The sequence below is a fragment of the Halictus rubicundus genome, chromosome 2 (assembly GCF_050948215.1).
Source record: "Halictus rubicundus isolate RS-2024b chromosome 2, iyHalRubi1_principal, whole genome shotgun sequence".
Taxonomy (NCBI): Eukaryota; Metazoa; Arthropoda; class Insecta; order Hymenoptera; family Halictidae; genus Halictus; species Halictus rubicundus.
In genome coordinates, this window is record NC_135150.1 from 17,979,773 (window position 1) to 17,999,557 (window position 19,785).

General features: G+C 30.7%; 6 protein-coding genes across 8 annotated transcripts; 3 read left to right on the forward strand and 3 right to left on the reverse strand.

The window, feature by feature from the left end:
* Nucleotides 1-60: 60 nt before the first annotated feature.
* Nucleotides 61-5,506, reverse strand: Abcb7 (ATP binding cassette subfamily B member 7). 2 transcript variants are annotated; one of them, XM_076805734.1, is made up of 12 exons: nucleotides 5,191-5,506; nucleotides 3,216-3,336; nucleotides 3,085-3,146; nucleotides 2,810-3,017; nucleotides 2,545-2,711; nucleotides 2,183-2,461; nucleotides 1,926-2,100; nucleotides 1,697-1,854; nucleotides 1,460-1,623; nucleotides 1,252-1,381; nucleotides 901-1,176; nucleotides 61-823 (listed from the first exon to the last, which is right to left on the reverse strand). In XM_076805734.1, exons 1-12 carry the CDS (start codon nucleotides 5,365-5,367, stop codon nucleotides 572-574), a joined length of 2,169 nt encoding a protein of 722 aa, XP_076661849.1. In that variant the 5' UTR covers nucleotides 5,368-5,506; the 3' UTR covers nucleotides 61-571. The 2 variants fall into 2 exon arrangements, with proteins under 2 accessions (XP_076661849.1, XP_076661848.1); XM_076805733.1 differs by having other exon boundaries at nucleotides 3,085-3,336.
* Nucleotides 5,507-6,143: 637 nt separating this feature from the next.
* Pdss2 (Decaprenyl diphosphate synthase subunit 2) lies at nucleotides 6,144-8,144 on the forward strand. Its single transcript, XM_076805738.1, has 5 exons — nucleotides 6,144-6,653; nucleotides 6,735-6,863; nucleotides 6,927-7,128; nucleotides 7,201-7,623; nucleotides 7,699-8,144. The coding sequence occupies exons 1-5, from the start codon at nucleotides 6,316-6,318 to the stop codon at nucleotides 7,855-7,857; spliced, it is 1,251 nt and encodes a 416-aa protein (XP_076661853.1). The 5' UTR covers nucleotides 6,144-6,315; the 3' UTR covers nucleotides 7,858-8,144.
* A 139-nt stretch (nucleotides 8,145-8,283) lies between these two features.
* Bet3 (blocked early in transport 3) lies at nucleotides 8,284-10,091 on the forward strand. The gene is made up of 3 exons (XM_076805750.1): nucleotides 8,284-8,410; nucleotides 8,635-9,132; nucleotides 9,817-10,091. The coding sequence occupies exons 1-2, from the start codon at nucleotides 8,372-8,374 to the stop codon at nucleotides 9,130-9,132; spliced, it is 537 nt and encodes a 178-aa protein (XP_076661865.1). The 5' UTR covers nucleotides 8,284-8,371; the 3' UTR covers nucleotides 9,817-10,091.
* Nucleotides 9,820-11,720, forward strand: LOC143365511 (E3 ubiquitin-protein ligase RNF180-like). The gene is made up of 2 exons (XM_076805752.1): nucleotides 9,820-10,008; nucleotides 10,153-11,720. The coding sequence occupies exons 1-2, from the start codon at nucleotides 9,820-9,822 to the stop codon at nucleotides 10,303-10,305; spliced, it is 342 nt and encodes a 113-aa protein (XP_076661867.1). The 3' UTR covers nucleotides 10,306-11,720.
* A 123-nt stretch (nucleotides 11,721-11,843) lies between these two features.
* Red (LysM peptidoglycan-binding domain-containing protein red) lies at nucleotides 11,844-14,552 on the reverse strand. 2 transcript variants are annotated; one of them, XR_013084554.1, is made up of 6 exons: nucleotides 14,060-14,552; nucleotides 13,587-13,867; nucleotides 13,348-13,494; nucleotides 13,147-13,274; nucleotides 12,468-12,853; nucleotides 11,844-12,367 (listed from the first exon to the last, which is right to left on the reverse strand). XR_013084554.1 is itself a non-coding variant. In XM_076805749.1 (5 exons), the coding sequence occupies exons 2-5, from the start codon at nucleotides 13,761-13,763 to the stop codon at nucleotides 12,613-12,615; spliced, it is 693 nt and encodes a 230-aa protein (XP_076661864.1). In that variant the 5' UTR covers nucleotides 13,764-13,867; nucleotides 14,060-14,552; the 3' UTR covers nucleotides 11,844-12,612. The 2 variants fall into 2 exon arrangements, 1 of the variants encoding a protein (XP_076661864.1); XM_076805749.1 differs by having other exon boundaries at nucleotides 11,844-12,853.
* A 76-nt stretch (nucleotides 14,553-14,628) lies between these two features.
* Nucleotides 14,629-19,206, reverse strand: Cka (Connector of kinase to AP-1). Its single transcript, XM_076805735.1, has 11 exons — nucleotides 18,686-19,206; nucleotides 18,046-18,149; nucleotides 17,778-17,963; nucleotides 17,491-17,689; nucleotides 17,220-17,363; nucleotides 17,021-17,141; nucleotides 16,761-16,900; nucleotides 16,470-16,648; nucleotides 16,052-16,389; nucleotides 15,640-15,951; nucleotides 14,629-15,568 (listed from the first exon to the last, which is right to left on the reverse strand). The coding sequence occupies exons 1-11, from the start codon at nucleotides 18,950-18,952 to the stop codon at nucleotides 15,399-15,401; spliced, it is 2,160 nt and encodes a 719-aa protein (XP_076661850.1). The 5' UTR covers nucleotides 18,953-19,206; the 3' UTR covers nucleotides 14,629-15,398.
* Between the last annotated feature and the right edge of the window lie 579 nt (nucleotides 19,207-19,785).

Genomic DNA, 19,785 nt, shown 5'->3' on the forward strand with positions numbered 1-19,785 from the left:
TAGAAGATATATATGTAGGTCGTATGATGTATATATACGTATAATGAGAAAAAGTAATGATTCAATTCAATTATCCCTTTATTTTACATTCTTCGATCACAAATTACGATTAATATTACTTTAATTAGTATAATTTATTTCATTGTTCTCTTTTTACAAATATTTATTATATAATTTATTCAAATATAAATAAACATGCGCACCGCACATGTATCGTTATATACACTTTTTTTAACAATATAAATATGAAACAGTTCTAAATACATACATTTTGAATGGTTTATTAGCTGACATCAGCTGAAGTTGTAATGCTGGAATCACTAACTTTCGGTACTATTACAAATAAATGAAAGAAAATTTAACCATTCGATTAAAATGTATATCTTGAAACTAATTCTCGCATTCAAGTGTATTTCTATCATGTTACAGAATCACATTCTTTACAATACGTTGTTCACTTAGGAAGTGGCAGTCACCTTTACTTTAATACATTTCAAATGTATGGTTAAATTTATATTAAATTTAACATTGTACACATATTATTACCTGTTTAAAACATCTATCTTTAGACTTATGCTCCTTGAGCTTTTTTACTATTATCTTTTCCTTTATTGGACTTGAGCATTCCTATATGTTGAGTTTCCCATAATTTATTATAGAAAGAGTTTGGTATATTTAATAGTGAGTTGTGTGATCCTCTCTCTATTAATTTACCATTGTCTAATACAAAAATTTCATCTGAATCCATCACAGTAGACAAACGGTGCGCTATGACGATGGACGTTCGTCCTGTCGTTGCTCGGCGTAGTGCTTCAAGAATATTCTACGAACACAGCATTTCATGAATATCATTAAATATGTATAAAAAATCATTTTAAATACTACAAAATATAAACTCACATGTTCCGTAATGGAATCTAGTGACGACGTGGCTTCATCGAAAATTAATATTGGACTATTTTTTAAGATTGCTCTAGCAATTGCCACTCGCTGTTTTTCGCCCCCACTTAGTTTTAACCCACGCTCTCCAACAGGTGTGTCATATCCCTTTGGCCACTTAAGGATGTTGTCATGTAGGTTTGCCATTTTGGCAGCCTCGAAAACTTCTTCTTTAGATTTATTCAAATTTCCATAGTGGAGATTATAATAGATACTTTCGTGGAAAAGGACCGTGTCCTAAAATTATTATATTCAAGCGATTATTACTTAAACGTTTGTTAGCAGATCTTGTTCACATTAAAACGTAATTACCTGCGGTACTATCGCTATCGATTGTCTTAAAGACTCTAAATCTAAATCTTGAATATTATGTCCATTGATATAGACACCTCCAGATTGTGGTTCAAAGAATCGATATAATAATCTTACTAATGTTGTTTTACTGAAAAAAATATATATACATTAAGATCTAAATGTGATCATTTTTATCAAAATTATACATGTTATAATAAAAATGTACCCGCAACCAGATCCTCCAACGATGGCGATTTTCTTCCCACTTGGAATGATAAAATTGATATCATTAAAAATAGGCTTGCCTTCACAGTATTGAAACTTAACATTCTTAAACTCAATGTCAGAGTTTTTTGGGCTTATATTAAACCGCATAGCATTCTCCTTGGACTAATACAAAAAATTATAAAACACATTAATAACTCAACGTATTATACATATCTTTAGAAGAAAATATTACTACCTTAATGGCTGTGTCCATTGACATTAAGGTAAACATCGTTTGCATGTCAATAAGAGCTTGTCTAACTTCACGATATACTGAACCCAAAAATCCTAATGGTACCGATAATTGGAATAAAAGTGCATTGACCATTACCAAATCGCCAACAGTCATAGTACCTACATTTGTTCGAAATAATATTATTATTCATGCCATGTATAGAGTTGAAATTTAAAGATAAATATCGTACCATTTACAATATTTTTGGCTGCTAACACCATGATTAAACTTAAGGCACCGCTAAATATAGCGTTTTGTCCAAAGTTTAACATCGCTAAACTCGTACTTGTTTTAAGGGATGCAGCTTCATACTTCTTTAACGATGCATCATATCGTTCGGTTTCAAATTTTTCGTTATTGAAATACTAAGATAGAAAACACAGTTACAGTATTTATCGTGTATTAAAGTTACTATAGCATACATGGTTACTTACCACGGTTACTTACCTTTACTGTTTCATAATTAATAAGTGAATCTATGGCTTTGTTACTTGCTTCGTTTTCTGCTTGGTTCATAAAAATTCGGAACTTCGTTCGCCATTGCGTAACAGCCAATGTAAATATAGCATAGACGCCAACACAGCCTAATGCAACAGCTGCATATTCTCCACCACATTTTAAATAGAGTATCGTACTAACAAGCCCTAATTCGAAAACGGTGGGTACAATATTAAACACCATAGCGTTTAAAACAAAATTGATTCCACGGCTTCCCCTATCTATTGTCTAAAATATATCAGACATACATATATATATATATATATAATCTTTTATAGTATACATCAATTCATTAAAAACCAATACTGTACCTTTGATAATGCTCCAGTTTGTCTGGACAGATGAAAAGCCATGTCTAAATTGTGTAAATGCATAAATACATTTTTGGCTATTTTCCGTATAGAATGCTGTGCAACTTTTGCAAACACTGCATTTCGTAGTTCACTAAAACCAGCAGCACCTGCACGAGCTATACCATCTAGTTTGTAGACGAAAAAAATTAATTATTGATGACTATCATATATATTATATATATACATATATTTGATTATAATTAAACCAATATAAAATACATACATCCTATAAGTAATGATGTTGCTACTGTTGCCACTGTTTCCGGTGCAGTTTCTACACTTAGAATAGCACTGCCACCAGCTGTTATGTTTTGAGCATTGAGTGTGTCTATTGCATATTTGAAAATAAATGGAACACCAACATTTAAAACTTTTGCACTAACAAGTAAACCAAGAGCTAGTTTCACCCTCTTTCTTATGTCTGGATCATCCTAAAAGCACATATATAATAAATCTCGGTTCTAATTCTGTATAAGTTACACACTTCAAACAACTCACTTCTGGCCAAATATATCTAAGCATTGCTTTGACCATATTCGAAGCTGTAACTGGTTCCCTATCTTTAAAATCAATAGCATCACGATTTAAACTGGATACACCAGGATGAAAACAATTTCTTTTTGGCTGACCTGACTTTCCTCCAGTAAATCCAGAAATGACTAGTGGGAACTTGACTGGAGGTACAATAGTTTTCGACTGCCATATACTTTTTTTCTTCTGAGCACGATCGATAACATTTCCATTGCAACACTGTAAAATATTTGCAAACCTTGAACAAATGTTTATACATTTTCATAGTAAATATTTAATTAAACCATTATTAAGTATCAAAAGATTATTTCCACATTAGTCACTTTTTGTAAGAAGTCAAATTTCTGTATTAGAATGATTAAGAAAGCTTTAATCAGAAACAACATTTTTTATTAAAATATTATAAACAAAATATAATACATATATTTTTCATATACATTTTCATAATGTAACATTGACTTATATACAGTTTTAATTTCTGTTATTAATGGAACATGCACATGTAATTATTTGATTCTGTCAATATTGCTAAATATTCCTCCACAAGATTAATTGCAATACAAAAAGATTGTGTGTAGCACTTATAATCTTGCATATTTCTTAAATGATTTATTAATTCATCCCTTTTTAAATTCAAGATCTTTTTTGCTGTATTATATGTCTGAAGAGTTTCCACTGAAGTAAATGAATTACCATATATTTTTACATTCCACTGTTCTTTTTGTAATGTTGTATTTAATATAAATAATGTGCAACTGGCATTGTAATTTAAACCTTCCCGTGTAAATGCCATATTTTTTTGTAAATGATTGGACAGAATAAAATCTAATTTGAACTTTGAAATGTTAAAACAAGCTTGTACATCAAAAATATTAAAATAAATTTCATCTAATGTATTGCTCGGTATGAAAAAACCATAATGAACATATAATTTCAAGCTATTATGTGACCCATAGTTAATAAAAACTTGTGACCTTTGGCTAAATGATTTTAATGTTGTAATTTCATAAAATTTGTTTTTCTTCTCATCTGTAACTAAAGATGCATGTACAGTAGTATCAATATCATGATTAAAAAGATCTAAAAATGGTGCTAAGGCTAAATTATTGGGTTGTTTTATGTTGATGGTAACATTTTTTGTCTCTATTTGTTCTATATCAATGTATATAGCTCTTGTATTTACAATGTAGTATGCCCATTTATATCTTTCAAATGTCAATATCTTTTTTAAATCCATATTACAGTGATTACAGTAACCAGCCTTGTTCAAACTATTTACTGTCCTAATTAATGATTGATAGTCTTTTTCAACTTTATGATGTTCATTCATATAATCTATAATAATTGTTGGTAACAAACTTTTTTCTTTCTGTGTACAAAAATCTGGGTTTGTTAAAACCTGAGGAAGACTATTTATATAATAATACCATTTAGATATATTATTCAAATGCAATTCATATAACAGGAACACTGACAGTACACACTGTGCACTATATAATTTGTCTTTTGAAAAAATAAAATTAATATCACTTTGATATACTGTAGTTGTTGTTATTAGCATCTTGTATGGTATTCTGATTAGAGTTTCGTTGATTTTAATGTCTTTTAATGTTTTCAACCCTCTACCAGTAATAGGAAAATCAAATGGAATTAAATCGTCAATCAATAAACAATTATTTGTTAATAGCCAAGATTTTAGATGCGTCAAGTTTTCATCTCCTTTGTCTGCCAATTCTTTGCCAGTTAGTCTCTTCTTTTGATGACGTATTCTTGATGTTCTACCCATTATGTATATATCTGTAGAAGTATTAAACAGATGTCTTGAGATAAATCATTTTTCGTTAGTTATCATCAAATATTCTTTATTACATTTATGTTAATTGGCACTGTCTTCATTTACCTAATAACTAAGGATTCTTATCATTTGTTATCAGTGTGACAATAAACATTCTTATTAAAGCCGTTATGACATAATTAGGGGAAGTAGATAACAGATAGCAGTTAATCACACTGTTACGAATCTGCAGTCAACATTTAAATAATATGTATATAAAATTATGTGAGAAGAATTACCCTAACTCCAACTGCTGAAAATATTGGGTTAAATGTCGAAACACAAAGGAAACCTCCCTCTGAACAAATTTTTTGTCTTCGTGATTTAAACAAGCATGTTGTATATGATCTGATCCAAAATTTCCTTTCGTTATGTCCAAGACGTTGTAGGCGGCGACATAAAATAATGCTTAACATTATATCAGAAATATTTATTCACAAATGAAGATATAAAAATGAAATTCACAAATTAGGTTAGTGGATCATGGTACGGGCACTACTATCACCCTACGAGAGCGCATATCTATAGCAGTAATAGCAGTGCTATTCATTCTTATCCACGTCACTATGGAAACCGCATGACGCTAAGGAGGCAGCCATGATAAACTAAATCTTTGTTTTCAAAGAAGTCACTGGACATTTACCTTTACTTTTACACCGACCTTCTGGATGAAAGAGGACAAATAGACTGCGTACAAAAAATTTGAAACGTTAGAAAGCGCGGCAATATTCGAAAAGACAACGATATGTAACGCATATACACGATTTCATCAATTGAATATTACTAAAAAAATGATTTATATTGTACTGCATATCTAACTGAACGTTTATACACCTCTAAGGTATCTTTGATATTATGGATTTTATATGTAGATATTAAGGAATTTGAACAGCGAAACAAGAATGTTATCGCAAGATGTAGTCGGTGTGCGCATGCACATTGATTTTAGAAATACTCTGAAATTGGTCATTGAAAAATGCCGCAGTTTCGCTTCTTTGACAATACTCTGTCTCTTACTACGACCTTAAGGTTCATAAAAACGCGCACTGTTGTATAGATAATTATTAATCTACAATATTATCTTCGTAAGTACTTCGTGTTGATGCATTTAATTTTTACACAACCAAAATAAACATGTGCAAATGCAATAGCACTTTCATTGATGAACAATGGAGCTCACGCAGATAATATAAAGTAATACAGAGAACTAACTTTTTGATCAAGGTTGAATCGCATGCTTTCTTTAGAAAATAAGGTCAAAAGTAAAAGTTTTGAAACGTCAATCATGTATGTTATACCTGTTGCATGCGTCACTAATGTTAATGTTGTGATAAAACATAGTCCACGGGTGTGTACGGTATAAAATGTCCACGAATAGAATTGCTTTTACTTTTTTAAAAAATGGAAATATTGCCAGATCTGTTTCGTACACTGATCACAGGGTGTACTGTGCATCACACAGAAATGTGCACACTTGTATGGAAAATAGATTTCGTTTACAACAATACAATAAGGTAGAAGCTAAACTTGCTGGAAACCAAAAGCCCGATTGGAACAAAGCTGTTTCAGAAGCAGAGAAAATTGTTGGATATCCAACATCATTTTTGAGCTTGCGGTGGCTTCTAAGCGATGAAATTGCAAATGTAGCACTGCATTTGAGAAAATTAGTGGGATCAAATCATCCTGTATTAAAGACAGCCAAGTAAGACTTAAGATATATATATATACTACATTAATATAATTTTACTTTCCTTCTTATACAACATCTTCTTAACTATTATAGAAGTGTTATCTTTAATGGACGTAATAATATGCAAGCATGGGGACTTATTGTATTGTTAATTTCAAAAGCTGCTGGCCACTTAAATGTAGATGACATGGAAGAAGACAAGGCTGCTGGTGTGCTACATAGGTATAATGTTTAAAATAAACTATAAGTGAAATCGAACAAAATTTTTACCAAACTATATTTTAGCCAGCGAGCATTGGCTGAAGTTACTGAAATGATACGTACCAGTAATCTTGTTCATAAAGGACTAATAAATATAGGACCAGGTCTTCATTTAGAAACTTCAGAATTAAACGATATGAATGTTGGTAATAAAATTGCATTACTAAGTGGAGATTATTTATTAGCTAATTCTTGTGCAGAGTTGGCTAATCTTCGTAATCAAGAAGTATGCGCATAAACACTTCATGTTACGATTCTTAAGTGTGTAAGCTTGTTATTATAGTGTAATTTTATTTAGATTGTAGAATTAATGTCTAGTGCTGTAAGAGACCTGGCTGAAGCAGAATTTATAGGACGCAGAGATAGCCAAAATAATCCTCTGCCTTCTCTACCACCTGAAGATCGTACTGATTATGCAGTGGAGGAATGGACTTTAAGAAATGTACTGAGCGCTGGTGCATTACTTGGAAAATCATGTAAAGGCACATTGAAACTGGCTGGGCATAGCAATGAAATACAGGAGCAGGGTTACAACTTTGGAAAACATTTAGCATTAGCTTGGCAAGCTTATTTGGATTTGAGTCCATTCATTACAAAAGATCAAAGTGTAACATTCAGTCTATGTTCTGCTCCAGTTATGTTTCATATTGAACACGACCCATCGATTCTAGCTGAAATTGATAAAGGTTTAGAATCTGTGAACGATGTAGATTATGAGAAGGTAGATATATAAATATTAATATTCAGATAATATAATTTTCTATGAAGCCTATAAATATAAACAATTTAAATGCAGGTATACAAAATCGTCTTAATGGGACCAGGAGTCGAATTAACAAAGCAATTGCAAAAACGACATTCACAAAGGGCAATGGAAGTTTTAAGTGTATTTGAGAAAAGTGATGCAAGGACAGCATTGTACAACATTATAGCAGCCATGGAAGAGTCTGAATAATAACTTGTAACATATAGACTTCATATAATTGCCCAAAGATCAGTTGAAGGACTCCGTCCTGTGTTAAGTTTCCGATTTTACCATAAGTCATACACAAACGTGTAAAATTTATACATAAAATATAGTATAAATAATTAAGACAACATCTTTCGTGTAACCAAGATGGAAGGTTTTGCAATATTGTTCAAGGATACTTATAAATTATTTATAAGATATATTATAAACATAACAAAGTTGATAAGTTTTATATTAAATGGTGTTTGAATAAATTTTTATTGTCATAACAACTACCGTGTTTATTATTAATATATTTGCTGGTACAATTACAACATGTATTAACATTTGAAAAATACGTTATAGCGGAAAATATAAAATTATATTTACATACTATCGTCATGGACAAACTATAATACGTAACGTAATCAATCAGCATCGTAGATCGATAAATTATTTCCTTATTACACATACTGTACTGTCAATTCTATAGTATAGTGAGGTACTCATATTTGTAAACATGTCACGAACAGGAACAAAATTGGACTCAAAAAAAGTTGTAAGTTTATTACAAATGTACATTATAAATATTCCCAATTCAGTTAAGATTTATATTACTAACTTGTGTTGTGTTATCCAATAATATTTAAAAGTTATTATCGAATATGTGAATAAGGTTATGTTGAAATTATAGCATTAAATACATAGGTCGTGTAACTTCAAATTTAATTGAAAAATAGATCATCATCTATGTTGAAGGTTTAAATAAAGTAATCATTTCAGAATTCTGAATTATTTACATTGACGTATGGTGCATTGGTGGCCCAGTTGTTAAAGGATTATGAAAATGTAGAAGATGTTAATAAACAACTAGAAAGAATGGGCTACAATATGGGGATTCGTTTGATTGAAGACTTCCTAGCTCGTACTGGATCTGGTCGATGTTACGATTTTAGAGACACAGCTGAGAAAATACAAACTGGCTTCAAAATATTTTTGGGTATTACCCCAACGATTTCAAACTGGAGTGCTGCTGGAGATGAATTCTCTTTGTGTTTCGATGCGAATCCATTGACAGAATTTGTAGAATTACCAGACCATTGTTTAAATCTAAAATATTGTAATATATTAATTGGAATTTTAAGAGGAGCTTGTGAGATGGTACAAATGGAAATTGCCTGTTGGTTTGTACAGGATCAACTTAAGAATGACGCCGCAAATGAATTACGTGTGAAGTTCATTAAAAGACTGGAGGATGCCATTCCAGCAGGAGAAGATTAAGTAAGCTTATTGTATTCAAACAATAAACCATTGTGATGAAGTTAAATATCTTTATTTAATTAAATGGCTTAATCTCTACAATTAATAGTAAATAAGAGTGATAAATTGAAAACAAATATTAATTTAAAATAAGACATATGTACTTACTGCATATTTTATGATGATGCAGAACTATATTTATAATTATCAGAATTATGTATCTTGGTTTTATGTCATACTATAAAATTACATTTTGCTTTTTATGTGATATTCACGTACAAAGTATACATTTTTTAAATATAAATACACTGTTAATAAAATAATTTTATTTTCTCGGAAAATTACAAACGTTAATACTGTTTTCGATGATACATGCTCAGTACAAAAAATACGTGCTCAGTACAAAAAATAGTATATATAAAAAACATCCGGAAATATTAAGACTATTCCAATATTAATTGGTATGAATTACTTGTTTTATTTTCATATATGGCTTATTTTTTATAATGAACACGTTCCATCCTCTGTTACACGTATAGACCATTCTCGGTAACGCGAATAATGTACATATATAAATAGGGTTAAGTTTCAATTTTTTTTCTGAAATCTTTATAACCTCCAAAAGTCTGTTTATAATTTACTGTACAAATCACATCGATAGATTGTTAATTTATTTTGTAAGGAAATTTTATGACATTTTTGCAGATAATGGAAATGAAATGCAAACATTGTAGGAAAGATCTTTTCAACAAAGAACCAATACAGCTATTAACTGCTCATGGCGAAACAAAACAGAATTCTGTGGATATAGGATGTGGCAGTACAAATGATTCAGAATCTTCTTCATACATAGCAATAGAAAATATGCCAAAATGGATTGCAGATATTGTAAATCAAGTAAAGTCTACATGAGTATTTATAAATATTCGTTTAAAAATACTACACCGTGTAAAGAATAAATGTTAATTATTTGAAAATTATATATGCAATTTGCAAAATTCTGAAGAAAAACCCACATAATATAATATGCATTTGTTACAGGAATCTTGGACCAAGGGTAGACTAAATTGTCCGTATTGTAATAATCGCATAGGCTCATTTAACTTTATAAATGAACTAAAATGCAACTGTGGTCAATTTATAACACCCCCTGTTAGAATAACTAATAGTAAAGTAGACATTTCACGCAACTAAACAGTATATAATAGTAATAATAAAAAATAACGTTCAAAAGATGCCAGAATCGAATAATATAAATAAATAAAGAGTCAAATTAAACATTTAAGATAATTTTCTGCTACACAAATAATGTAATTAAGATTGTCATTATGATAGGAATATTACATTTGCACAACATTGAATAGAAATAGTAATGGTTTTTCGTTTATTGGCTTATTTCTTATAATCTTTTATATTTATTTATTTAAATTGCGCGAGATTTTTATGAAATATATATGTATATATTTATATGTATATATGTGTGTATGTTTGTGTAGATCTATATAAAATTTTGAATATGAATATAACAATAATGACAACATTAAACACACGTTTTGACAATAAATATGTACCATGAATCCGAACATTTTCACACGGCTTTGTAAGTTATCAGCAATTTTTGTTTAATGTATCCAGATTTTAAATGTTATTTATTGCATACGTATACGTATATTTTATCAATAGACATTTATTTTATACATATCCATAACAGTTTAAATATTTTTTTATAAGTTTATACATTTATAATGCATATATATGTATTATATATACACATATGAATGTATGCGTATAACGCAAATGGTTATAAAAGTTGCCTGTGTACATTGTATATATATATACACACAACAGTTGCTACCTTACACTAAAGTACAATTGGTAATTTATATCATGTACGCAAGAGAATTTCTACTTAATCTAGTTACAATTAACTATTAATGCATAGCATTAAAACTGACTTGAATTAATTGTTATGAATTCATAACAAAGTGAAAAAATAAGTTAGACCATATTGCATTCGTTTATGATGAATTTTAAAATTCCTTCCTTTGCTTCTTGTTTCAAAGTATTTAAAAATAAATTTTTCATTTGTTAAATTGAACTTATTCTTTCAATTCTTTGTGGTAGCTTTAGCTGCTCTTAATAATATGTAAGTACATTACTATAATGTACGGAATATGACAATAATAAAACAAACAATGTTTATTACCAGTAAGTAACATTCACAATATAACAATGAAAATATATTAAATATAGACAACATTAACAGGTACTGTACTTTCTTGCATAAAATCTTTATTAACGGCAATAACAGTAAATTTATATAATTCAAAATAAAAGTAATTACAAAGAATTTAAAGTTATATATTTGTCCTAGAAAATTCGACAAATTTTCATAAGTTTTTATTAAGTTAACTTAACCGTTCAAAGACTGTTATTAGCCTCGAAAATAAAAAAATTATTTTCTGTAACTATAAAAAACAATTTCTTAATTATTTAGAATTATAATCTATGTCAAAAATAAATTTGTGCAACATCTTTAAATTTTTTAATATATTAAATTTTGCATAACGATCGTTAACATATACATAATTACAAAATTATTTATCAAAATGGTAACTGATAACTGAATTGAGATAATAATAGTTCAAATTGTTATATTTTTTTATAAATATTCACATATGAACATATTCATTTTACATAGAAATTCTGTATGATTAAACTAAGTGGACGAATTTCAATGGTTTTATTATTACTATCTTGAACATTAATTTAATATCGAAGCTGTCTTTATTTGCCTAAATTACTATTTCAGTTTTTAGGAACAAAATAAGGTATATAATGAAATTATATTAAGAGCATTCTGTTAGGAAGACCAGAGAAAAGTATAATAGAGTATTAACATTCGATTATAGTTTATCTATTAAATTATAGTTCGTTTGCATAATTTTATAGCATAATGTTAGCAAACAAGGAAAGATCATTGTACTCAATTCTAATAACTATGAATAATCTGAAAAATTTTAATAGTATGCTGCATGTGCATTTTCATAAAATTTTTAAATGGAAAATATTTATTTGTCTAAATTATGAAAAAGGTAAACTTTCATAGGCATTACAAAAAGAATAATGTTGGATTATTGCACAATTGATTTGGGTTAAAGGCACATATGGTCCACTAAGAAATACCGGTGGAAATATTTCAAAAATATGCTTGGACAATATGAGAGTTATTTGATCCATTGTTGATAGTCTGAGACTATAAGAATAAAAATTGTCAGCATTACGTTTTACAAAAGTTCTCAGTTAGAAGTTAAAGTATCATAAACAGTTTATAAGAAGGAGTGAGTACAACTTACATTAATTCTGGATCAACCAATTTTGCACATGAAATAATCTTCTATTATTTCCAACACGTTATTCAGTATTCCAATAAATATTTCTTCAAGCTCTTTAATGACACTGTCAATTTTGAACATATTACAGTCCAATATCATTTAGTTGCTACAACTGGAATATTTCGTCCTGTTGCTGTTGAAGTCTTTGTAGCGATGTTTTCACTTTTCTGCCTTGAGTCATAACCACAGCAGTTGGAAAATTATGCATATCGCTAGAGGATGATGGTCTCACTAACTCTGATGGAGAGGATATTGTATGTGTATTCGAAGACATAGGAAAGGAATTACGTAACTTAGTAGGCACTCTATGTCGCTGTGTACAGGTATCATTACCCTCTGTGCAAAATCTAAAGAGCAACAAAAAGTATAGTTGATTAATAAATAAATTTGCTATATTTCATTAACACGTTGAGCGCGGCACCGATTTTGTTATACTTTCCGTTCAGGCGCCGACAAGTACTCAGTAGGTGTATGGAATGAAAAGTATCAATGCCTGAACGAAAAGTTATACTGTTGGCCCATAAGGACCGACACCACGTAAACGGAAAGTCTACTATCTGTCCCTGGTCCTCATACTCAACATGTTAATCTACTTAAAAATTTATGTTTTACACTTATTAATTATTGATAAACAACTTACTCACTACTCCCCTGAGTACGTCTTACTTCCCTTTTAGCATTGGCTATTGAAGAATCCATTTTAGCTAAAAAATCATTAACTGAACTGTCATCATCTATGGACGATGCTATCGAAGATGGACTAGAAACCTGAAAATACACCTCATTTCGATGTAAAGCAAAGTAATACCTTAAGGACTAATTTAATAAAAAGGATATTTACACTTTGAACTGCATTTTGTTCAGTTACATTAGTATTATCGATGTTTAGCGACAAAGGACTTTCTGAATTGACAGGAACAAGTAAATGTTCCCTTAAGAATAAACTGTCAGAAGCCCATAATCTATTGACCCTTCTTATTTGTTCGGTCTAGAAGAATAAAAGAATAAACATACAGAAGTCAATCATAGTTTTTACTATCACATGTAGAAATATTGTAGAATAGGATAATGAATTCATACTGTAACTCCATATTTTAGAGCAATTCCTTGAAGCGTATCGGTTGCTGATACAGCATGCTTTATTAAATTTTCAGTTCGTATAACATGTTTGACTGTACTACCATATTTTTTTAATGTTTTACCACTGTCTCTTATACACATTCGTTCTTCCATTTCTCGTGCACCATTTCGTTCCATTTTCAATTTGCGAAATAATGCAGGCGTTTAAGAAATTCAACGAACATATCACTTTTTAATACCCGCGAAAGAGAAATGCAACTTAAGCGACATAACCACAAATCCTAACAAACATATTAGAAAAGTCAATGTGTTATACATTAAAATATGAATGTTTTTACGAGCAGTCTTTATAGTATTATATACATTGTGGGAAATCAAAGAATGATTGTTGTTAACCGTGTATCAACTACATGTTTAACAAATTGTAACTACTTTATAACTAAAATTATGTTTAAAATAAATGAAAGACGTACATATTACTTCAATTTATATTTCTTGTAATAATCGTATTTTACAATTTCATGGGTTTAGTCACAATAGAAAACTTTTGTTGCGATTTCACTGCGAATGCCTGCTCAGCTAATCAACGTGATAATAGTCTATAGACGTTCTTTAACCTGAATGATAGTGCCAGCCTCGTTTTGATTGGACAGTTAAAGGGCGTTACACACAAACATACTATTACAATATTTGAATATGAATGCACATTTTGGAAGAATTATTTAACACTACGTGACATTTGTAGTGCATCTTGCAATATGAAAGCACGTTGCAAACGGTTCTGTAAACTCTTACAAACGCGCAAGGAATAAATAAATTTCTTTCTTCATTATTGCTTAATCTTATTACATAACGCATTTCGCTTCAAAGAAACGCGTTAGATACATATTATTTGAAAGAGTGCGATAAAGTATACCTTTTTAAAGTATAACTTTCTAGTAAAGTAGTTCCCGATTATCTTCACCCGCTTTATTATTTGTACTCGTTCATGGAGAATATATGTATGTAGAAATGGAATTAAATTTTAATAAAAACATGCTAATTATAGTACGTTACACAGTTCATCTATTTTTAAATACAATATATTACAGAGAAACACACAGTTATAATTTACTGTTATTAATATTATGTCTTACATTATTTAATTTATGGTTATTATTATTATTATTGTTGTTGTTGTTGTTGCTGCTGCTTTTTCTGTTGTTACTATATACCAACCTTGATAAATATGTAAGGTGGCATAAAAATTATGTAATGGGAGACTAATTGATATATTTTATTTTAGGACAAGTTTTATCCTCACGTAGTACGTATTAATCTCCAGTAGCTGTGCAACAGTAACTGTAATATTGGTAATAAATAGTTAACATAGGGATAAATATTATGCTACTGCGGCAGTATGCTTCCTGGATTCTGGGTAAGGGGTATTTTCTTTGTCTAATTATTCAGAGCTATGTTAACTAATATTCTACAAGACAGACCCCCTCCGCTATTCCAAATAATGTAGCTACTTAATAAAGATCTCATCAATATGCAGCGTTTTATATTCGAATTTTTATTGTTCTTTCTCATCAATTTACGCGGACAAGGGCTATGTGCAAATTTCAGTATCTTTCGTTAACACGGCTATATCTATTGTATATGCCCGATCTGGTATTTTCTAAGATGGTACTTTAAAAAGTAGAGCAATATAAGTTACAACAAAATTGGAAGTGTAACACGTGCAGGTAAAACTATCTAGAAAGAATGAGTACAAAATCTGTTCCATCTGATGCATGTCAATAGTAGAAATGGTGCACCTTAATTTACATCTCACACATACACTTTGGCAAGAGCATCGGCTCCTGCGCTCGCTATAAAAGGTCGCGATGGATGAAACGCTACGTCTAATATACTTTCGTCAAACTTTTTACGGTGTGCTGTTATTTCCTGAACACAAGTCTTATTATCCATATTCCATAATCTTATACTGCAATCGTGACCTACAATCATGAATTATTAGTTGTATTAAATACTGTCGAACTCTGACTTTCTTATACATTGAACTACTCACTTCCTGAAAGTAAATATAAACCATGAGGATCTACAGCAAGACTAGTGACTGCGTCCAAATGAGCAACCATGGCATGAGCAAGAGTAGCCGTTCGATGATCATAAAATCGAATATGACGATCCTCGTGTGCAGCGACGACTAACGGTAATGTTGGATGAGCCACGACACGATTGAAACCTTTTGTTTCATTGACTTCGAGACGAGCCACGCTTTCACCAGTCTCTGTATCGAACACCACACATGCTCCTTCATAAGCTACCACTAACTTATGGGGCTCGTCTCTAATGAAATCTACTGAAGTTGGTATGCCGTCTACAAAGCGATACGTATATACACACACAATTTTTAAAAATATTATGTTGCTTAACCTCGGTGAAAACAGTACATTTTTATATTAACAAGGGTAGCCCACCTTGTTCAGAGATGTATGTATGAAGCAGGGGAGACTTGCTCTGTGGACTCCATAATTTTACAGTTCCATCGGCACTAATCGATAACAATTGCGATCGTGGTTGATACATACTTAAACCCCAAACTGCGTTTGTGTGTCCCTTTAATGTTTGGCTAAGGACACTTGGTTCATAGGAATCGTACGGATCTATGTTAGCCGATGGTAGTGTCCAACAATGAATCATACCGTCTAAACCACCGCTATAACATTGATTTCCTGTGCTACACATAGCTAAACATAGAACTGGACCAGTATGCGATCTAAATGTATACAGTGGTTCGACATCTAACGAAGCTGATCTGAAATCCAAATGAATAATGTGTAGATTATCCGAATATCGTTCTAAAATTAAATTCACATCAAATTCCATGTATTATACTTCTTTGCAGGTAAAGTCTTGTGAAGGTTCCATAATTTGAGAGTATGGTCATCACTTGCGGTTATAAGAACAGCTTCTGTGGGATGGAAGACAAGTGCTCGAACAGCATCGAAATGAGATCGTAACGTATATTTTGCGTTCCAAGTTTTTCTGAAACTTTCTTTCGTCGTGGCTACCATCTACATAAATAAATACCTAATTTTAATACTTAACAAAACGACAGGAGATATCTCTTGTGTGTACATTTATTACATAAAGTAAACAGGCGAAAAGACAAATAGTATAGCTTACATCGTATGATGTTTCTGCTTCATTGTTAACGCACAATAGTTCTAATTCCCCCAATTCCAATGTGGAATCTCCTTCTTTAATTGGACACCTTAGATCTGGTTGTAAACTTTTTTGAAATGCGTCTGTGAAGATTGTGTCTCCTAGAAAGTAGGTTACTACATTATTGCATTGTTATTTTTAATAACACATCTATTGAATTAAAGTTGCATAATAAAATTATAAACGACATCAAGGCTCAAAGGTCAAGAGACTATAATTACTTGTATATGTTTCTAAATGAACAGAACTTGCTGGTGATTCTTCGATTTCTGTGAGAAGGTTTAATTCATTTAGTACTTCTTCTGCCTCTGCATCAACATCTTCATTTAACAGCATAGATGACTAAAAATAAGTATAATATTTTAATACAAACAAGTAGTGTTTCACCACAGAACAATAAAATAAAAAAATCTTTATTACTTTATTTGTCTTTAGTCCAATGTTTGTATCATAAGAATCATCCTCTACGTCTCCTTCTTCTTCTTCTATATCCATTTCTTGCCGAGCCAGAAGTTCAAATTTTTCCATAAAAGCTGCTTCAGTGTCTCTCATTATTTCTTCTGTCTGTTAACATAAAGCAATACATGATCTCATTAACTTTTCTATTTGTGTTAACTTAAATGAATTTAGACACAGAAAAATTTTGAATTGTCGAAAGCTAAATTATGTTTTTGTAAAAAAAAGAATTTACCTCATCTTTTGTTTTCCGAAAATTGCGGGTGTTGGTTCCCATTCGAATTGGTTTATCTGGTTCTATTGGTTCATTGCCATTTAGTGCAGGAGGATTCATATCTTCTGAGTCTGTGTTATTATTTAATCCAAGTAAAGATCTCACTCTGTTCGATCGTACATCTATTATTGTATCGGTGTAACCAATCTCTTGTAAATATCTAAAATAAACATTCCAGATACATTCTTAGCAGCGTCGTAGTTGGTACTACTCATTCCTGTCAATATTTCTAAAAGCTATACGCTTACTGTCTCAAAATTTGGCGACCTTGTCTCCAATTAATGTTGCTGACTGAAGTAAATGGAGCTTCTCCATCACCATCTCCTCCAACTTCGGAGTTAACACAAGTACTACTACCTTCTTCATAAACAGGGGGCTTTACATCTCCCTGAATCACCAAATCAGTTCCATATTTCAGCTTATGATACCTTGCTCTGCAAAAGTAGCAAAACATGTCTGCATAGTTACAATTAATAACAAGATTTCATAATGAGTACATGCAAAAAGATGTCTCACCTTTCTTGTTTCAATGCGTATTCTAACATTTTTATTCTTCTTACTAGATCATTTTTTAATTTTTCTTGTCCTTTCCTTTCTCCTTGTAAAAAAGCTATCCTAGCCTATGAATAAATATTTTTTAGTTAGAATACAAGAAAATTTATGATACAAATTTAATGCAATGATATATATTTCAAATAATAATATTAAACATTATACCATTTCATTTGCGTATGACAAAGCAAAATTATATATATAATTAAATAGTATCGTACAATTAATCTTTACCATAAAATAATTTTACCATACAGCGCACGTAACTTATAACTGTGTAACATATAGGTATTACAATTAATTTGATTGAAACGAGACAAAGTTAATATGATTATACGATGACATTTAATATAACCAATTTTAAAAGATGCAAGATTTTAATGAAAGAGAAGATGTTTATATGAAACTTAATTCGGTAAACAGCAAATATATAATTTAACATGTTCGTCAACTGTGTTACAATATTTTCTATATATTCAGATTGATTGTTTTTACAATGTTTCTGTCACATGATAGATGAAGTGACAATAAGAAGGAAAGGGATTAAAGGGACGTATACAAACGAACGTATCTTAAGGATTTTGAAAACAGGTGAAAATTATACCTGGAATTCTGCTCTGTCAAGTTCCCATTGCGATCTTTCAAGTTCGAAGCGAACCCATTCATGCTGAATGAAATGTAGAATGCCAGGCATAGTGTATTGTGGTTTTTGTTCCTTGGCATCGCTACTGCTGTCACTGTAACAGCCTTGAAATTTATTATTTGTCAGCGGAACGTTCGTACCACTAGATTCTTGTCCATTATGGTTTTGAGATGTAGAACTGGAGTTATCCTCCATCGTGGAACGACAAAACCGTCCTGGTACCTTCATTTCATGACACGGCAGCCATTACAACAACTTTTCTTTCCTCTGGAGCCCAAAGAGTGCTCTCCCGTCGGATAATGTATTTCGATCGAGTTCGCGAAAAGAAGTAATTAATACGCATGCGGGCGTATTAGATTCCAATAAAACCGATATACTATTTGGAAAACTTTGTCGTTTGCTAATTGTTCACCGAGAAACCTTGTAAGCTCTGGTCAATACTTTTGAAATAACACTTTTGAACTCCATTTATATGAACCCGTCGGGGGACAGTTTATATACCTAGGACGTTCATATAATAGGAGTCCACTGATTTCCCCCACTTCTTGTGACTTTTCATTCAGATAACCGAAGTTCACGTTCAGATAAGTGGATTCAATCACATATCTAGTTCATTCCGCGGATTATGGCAATATTGTAATGTTTATGAATTTAGGAGTGATTTATAAAAACAATAATTTGATAAATCATGGTAAATTAATTTTTTACGTATTTAAAGAATAAGATAACACAGATAAATATTTTTCTGGTTTATTAAACATGAAATATTAATATAAAATATGTAATGATATATTAATTAGTAGTTATATACACATGTGTTTTGTTAATTACAAACAGAATTATTTATTTTCATTTAAAAGTTTTATGGATACTAAATTTTTCAAAGTTCTCAAATACTATAAATGAATTAAATCTGCTTCTGGATGTACTCTTAACCATTTTACAGCTGTTTTGTAAAGAATGGAGGACATTAATATGTCTAGAAACTAATTCATTATCACTATCTTCACTATCTGTTTTATCTGCTATCTGTCTTGTTTCTGCCTCTTCCTTTTCCTGTA

Excerpts from the sequence above, each read along its gene's own strand:
- Abcb7 (XM_076805733.1), bottom strand. The coding sequence starts at position 5,367 with ATGTTAAGCATTATTTTATGTCGCCGCCTACAACGTCTTGGACATAAC. Across the intron at positions 2,101-2,182 it reads TTAATTATGAAACAGTAAAG|TATTTCAATAACGAAAAATT; the intron begins GTAAGTAACCGT and ends TTTCTATCTTAG. Across the intron at positions 1,382-1,459 it reads GTTGGAGGATCTGGTTGCGG|TAAAACAACATTAGTAAGAT; the intron begins GTACATTTTTAT and ends TATTTTTTTCAG.
- Pdss2 (XM_076805738.1), top strand. The coding sequence starts at position 6,316 with ATGTCCACGAATAGAATTGCTTTTACTTTTTTAAAAAATGGAAATATT. Across the intron at positions 6,864-6,926 it reads GCTGCTGGTGTGCTACATAG|CCAGCGAGCATTGGCTGAAG; the intron begins GTATAATGTTTA and ends ACTATATTTTAG. Across the intron at positions 7,129-7,200 it reads CTAATCTTCGTAATCAAGAA|ATTGTAGAATTAATGTCTAG; the intron begins GTATGCGCATAA and ends AATTTTATTTAG.
- LOC143365511 (XM_076805752.1), top strand. The coding sequence starts at position 9,820 with ATGGAAATGAAATGCAAACATTGTAGGAAAGATCTTTTCAACAAAGAA. Across the intron at positions 10,009-10,152 it reads TTGCAGATATTGTAAATCAA|GAATCTTGGACCAAGGGTAG; the intron begins GTAAAGTCTACA and ends CATTTGTTACAG.
- Cka (XM_076805735.1), bottom strand. The coding sequence starts at position 18,952 with ATGAAGGTACCAGGACGGTTTTGTCGTTCCACGATGGAGGATAACTCC. Across the intron at positions 17,964-18,045 it reads TACGCATTGAAACAAGAAAG|AGCAAGGTATCATAAGCTGA; the intron begins GTGAGACATCTT and ends CTACTTTTGCAG. Across the intron at positions 15,952-16,051 it reads TACATACATCTCTGAACAAG|ACGGCATACCAACTTCAGTA; the intron begins GTGGGCTACCCT and ends ATCGCTTTGTAG.
- Red (XM_076805749.1), bottom strand. The coding sequence starts at position 13,763 with ATGGAACGAAATGGTGCACGAGAAATGGAAGAACGAATGTGTATAAGA. Across the intron at positions 13,275-13,347 it reads AACAAAATGCAGTTCAAAGT|GTTTCTAGTCCATCTTCGAT; the intron begins GTAAATATCCTT and ends GTGTATTTTCAG. Across the intron at positions 12,854-13,146 it reads CGTACTCAGGGGAGTAGTGA|ATTTTGCACAGAGGGTAATG; the intron begins GTAAGTTGTTTA and ends GTTGCTCTTTAG.
- Bet3 (XM_076805750.1), top strand. The coding sequence starts at position 8,372 with ATGTCACGAACAGGAACAAAATTGGACTCAAAAAAAGTT. Across the intron at positions 8,411-8,634 it reads AATTGGACTCAAAAAAAGTT|AATTCTGAATTATTTACATT; the intron begins GTAAGTTTATTA and ends TAATCATTTCAG.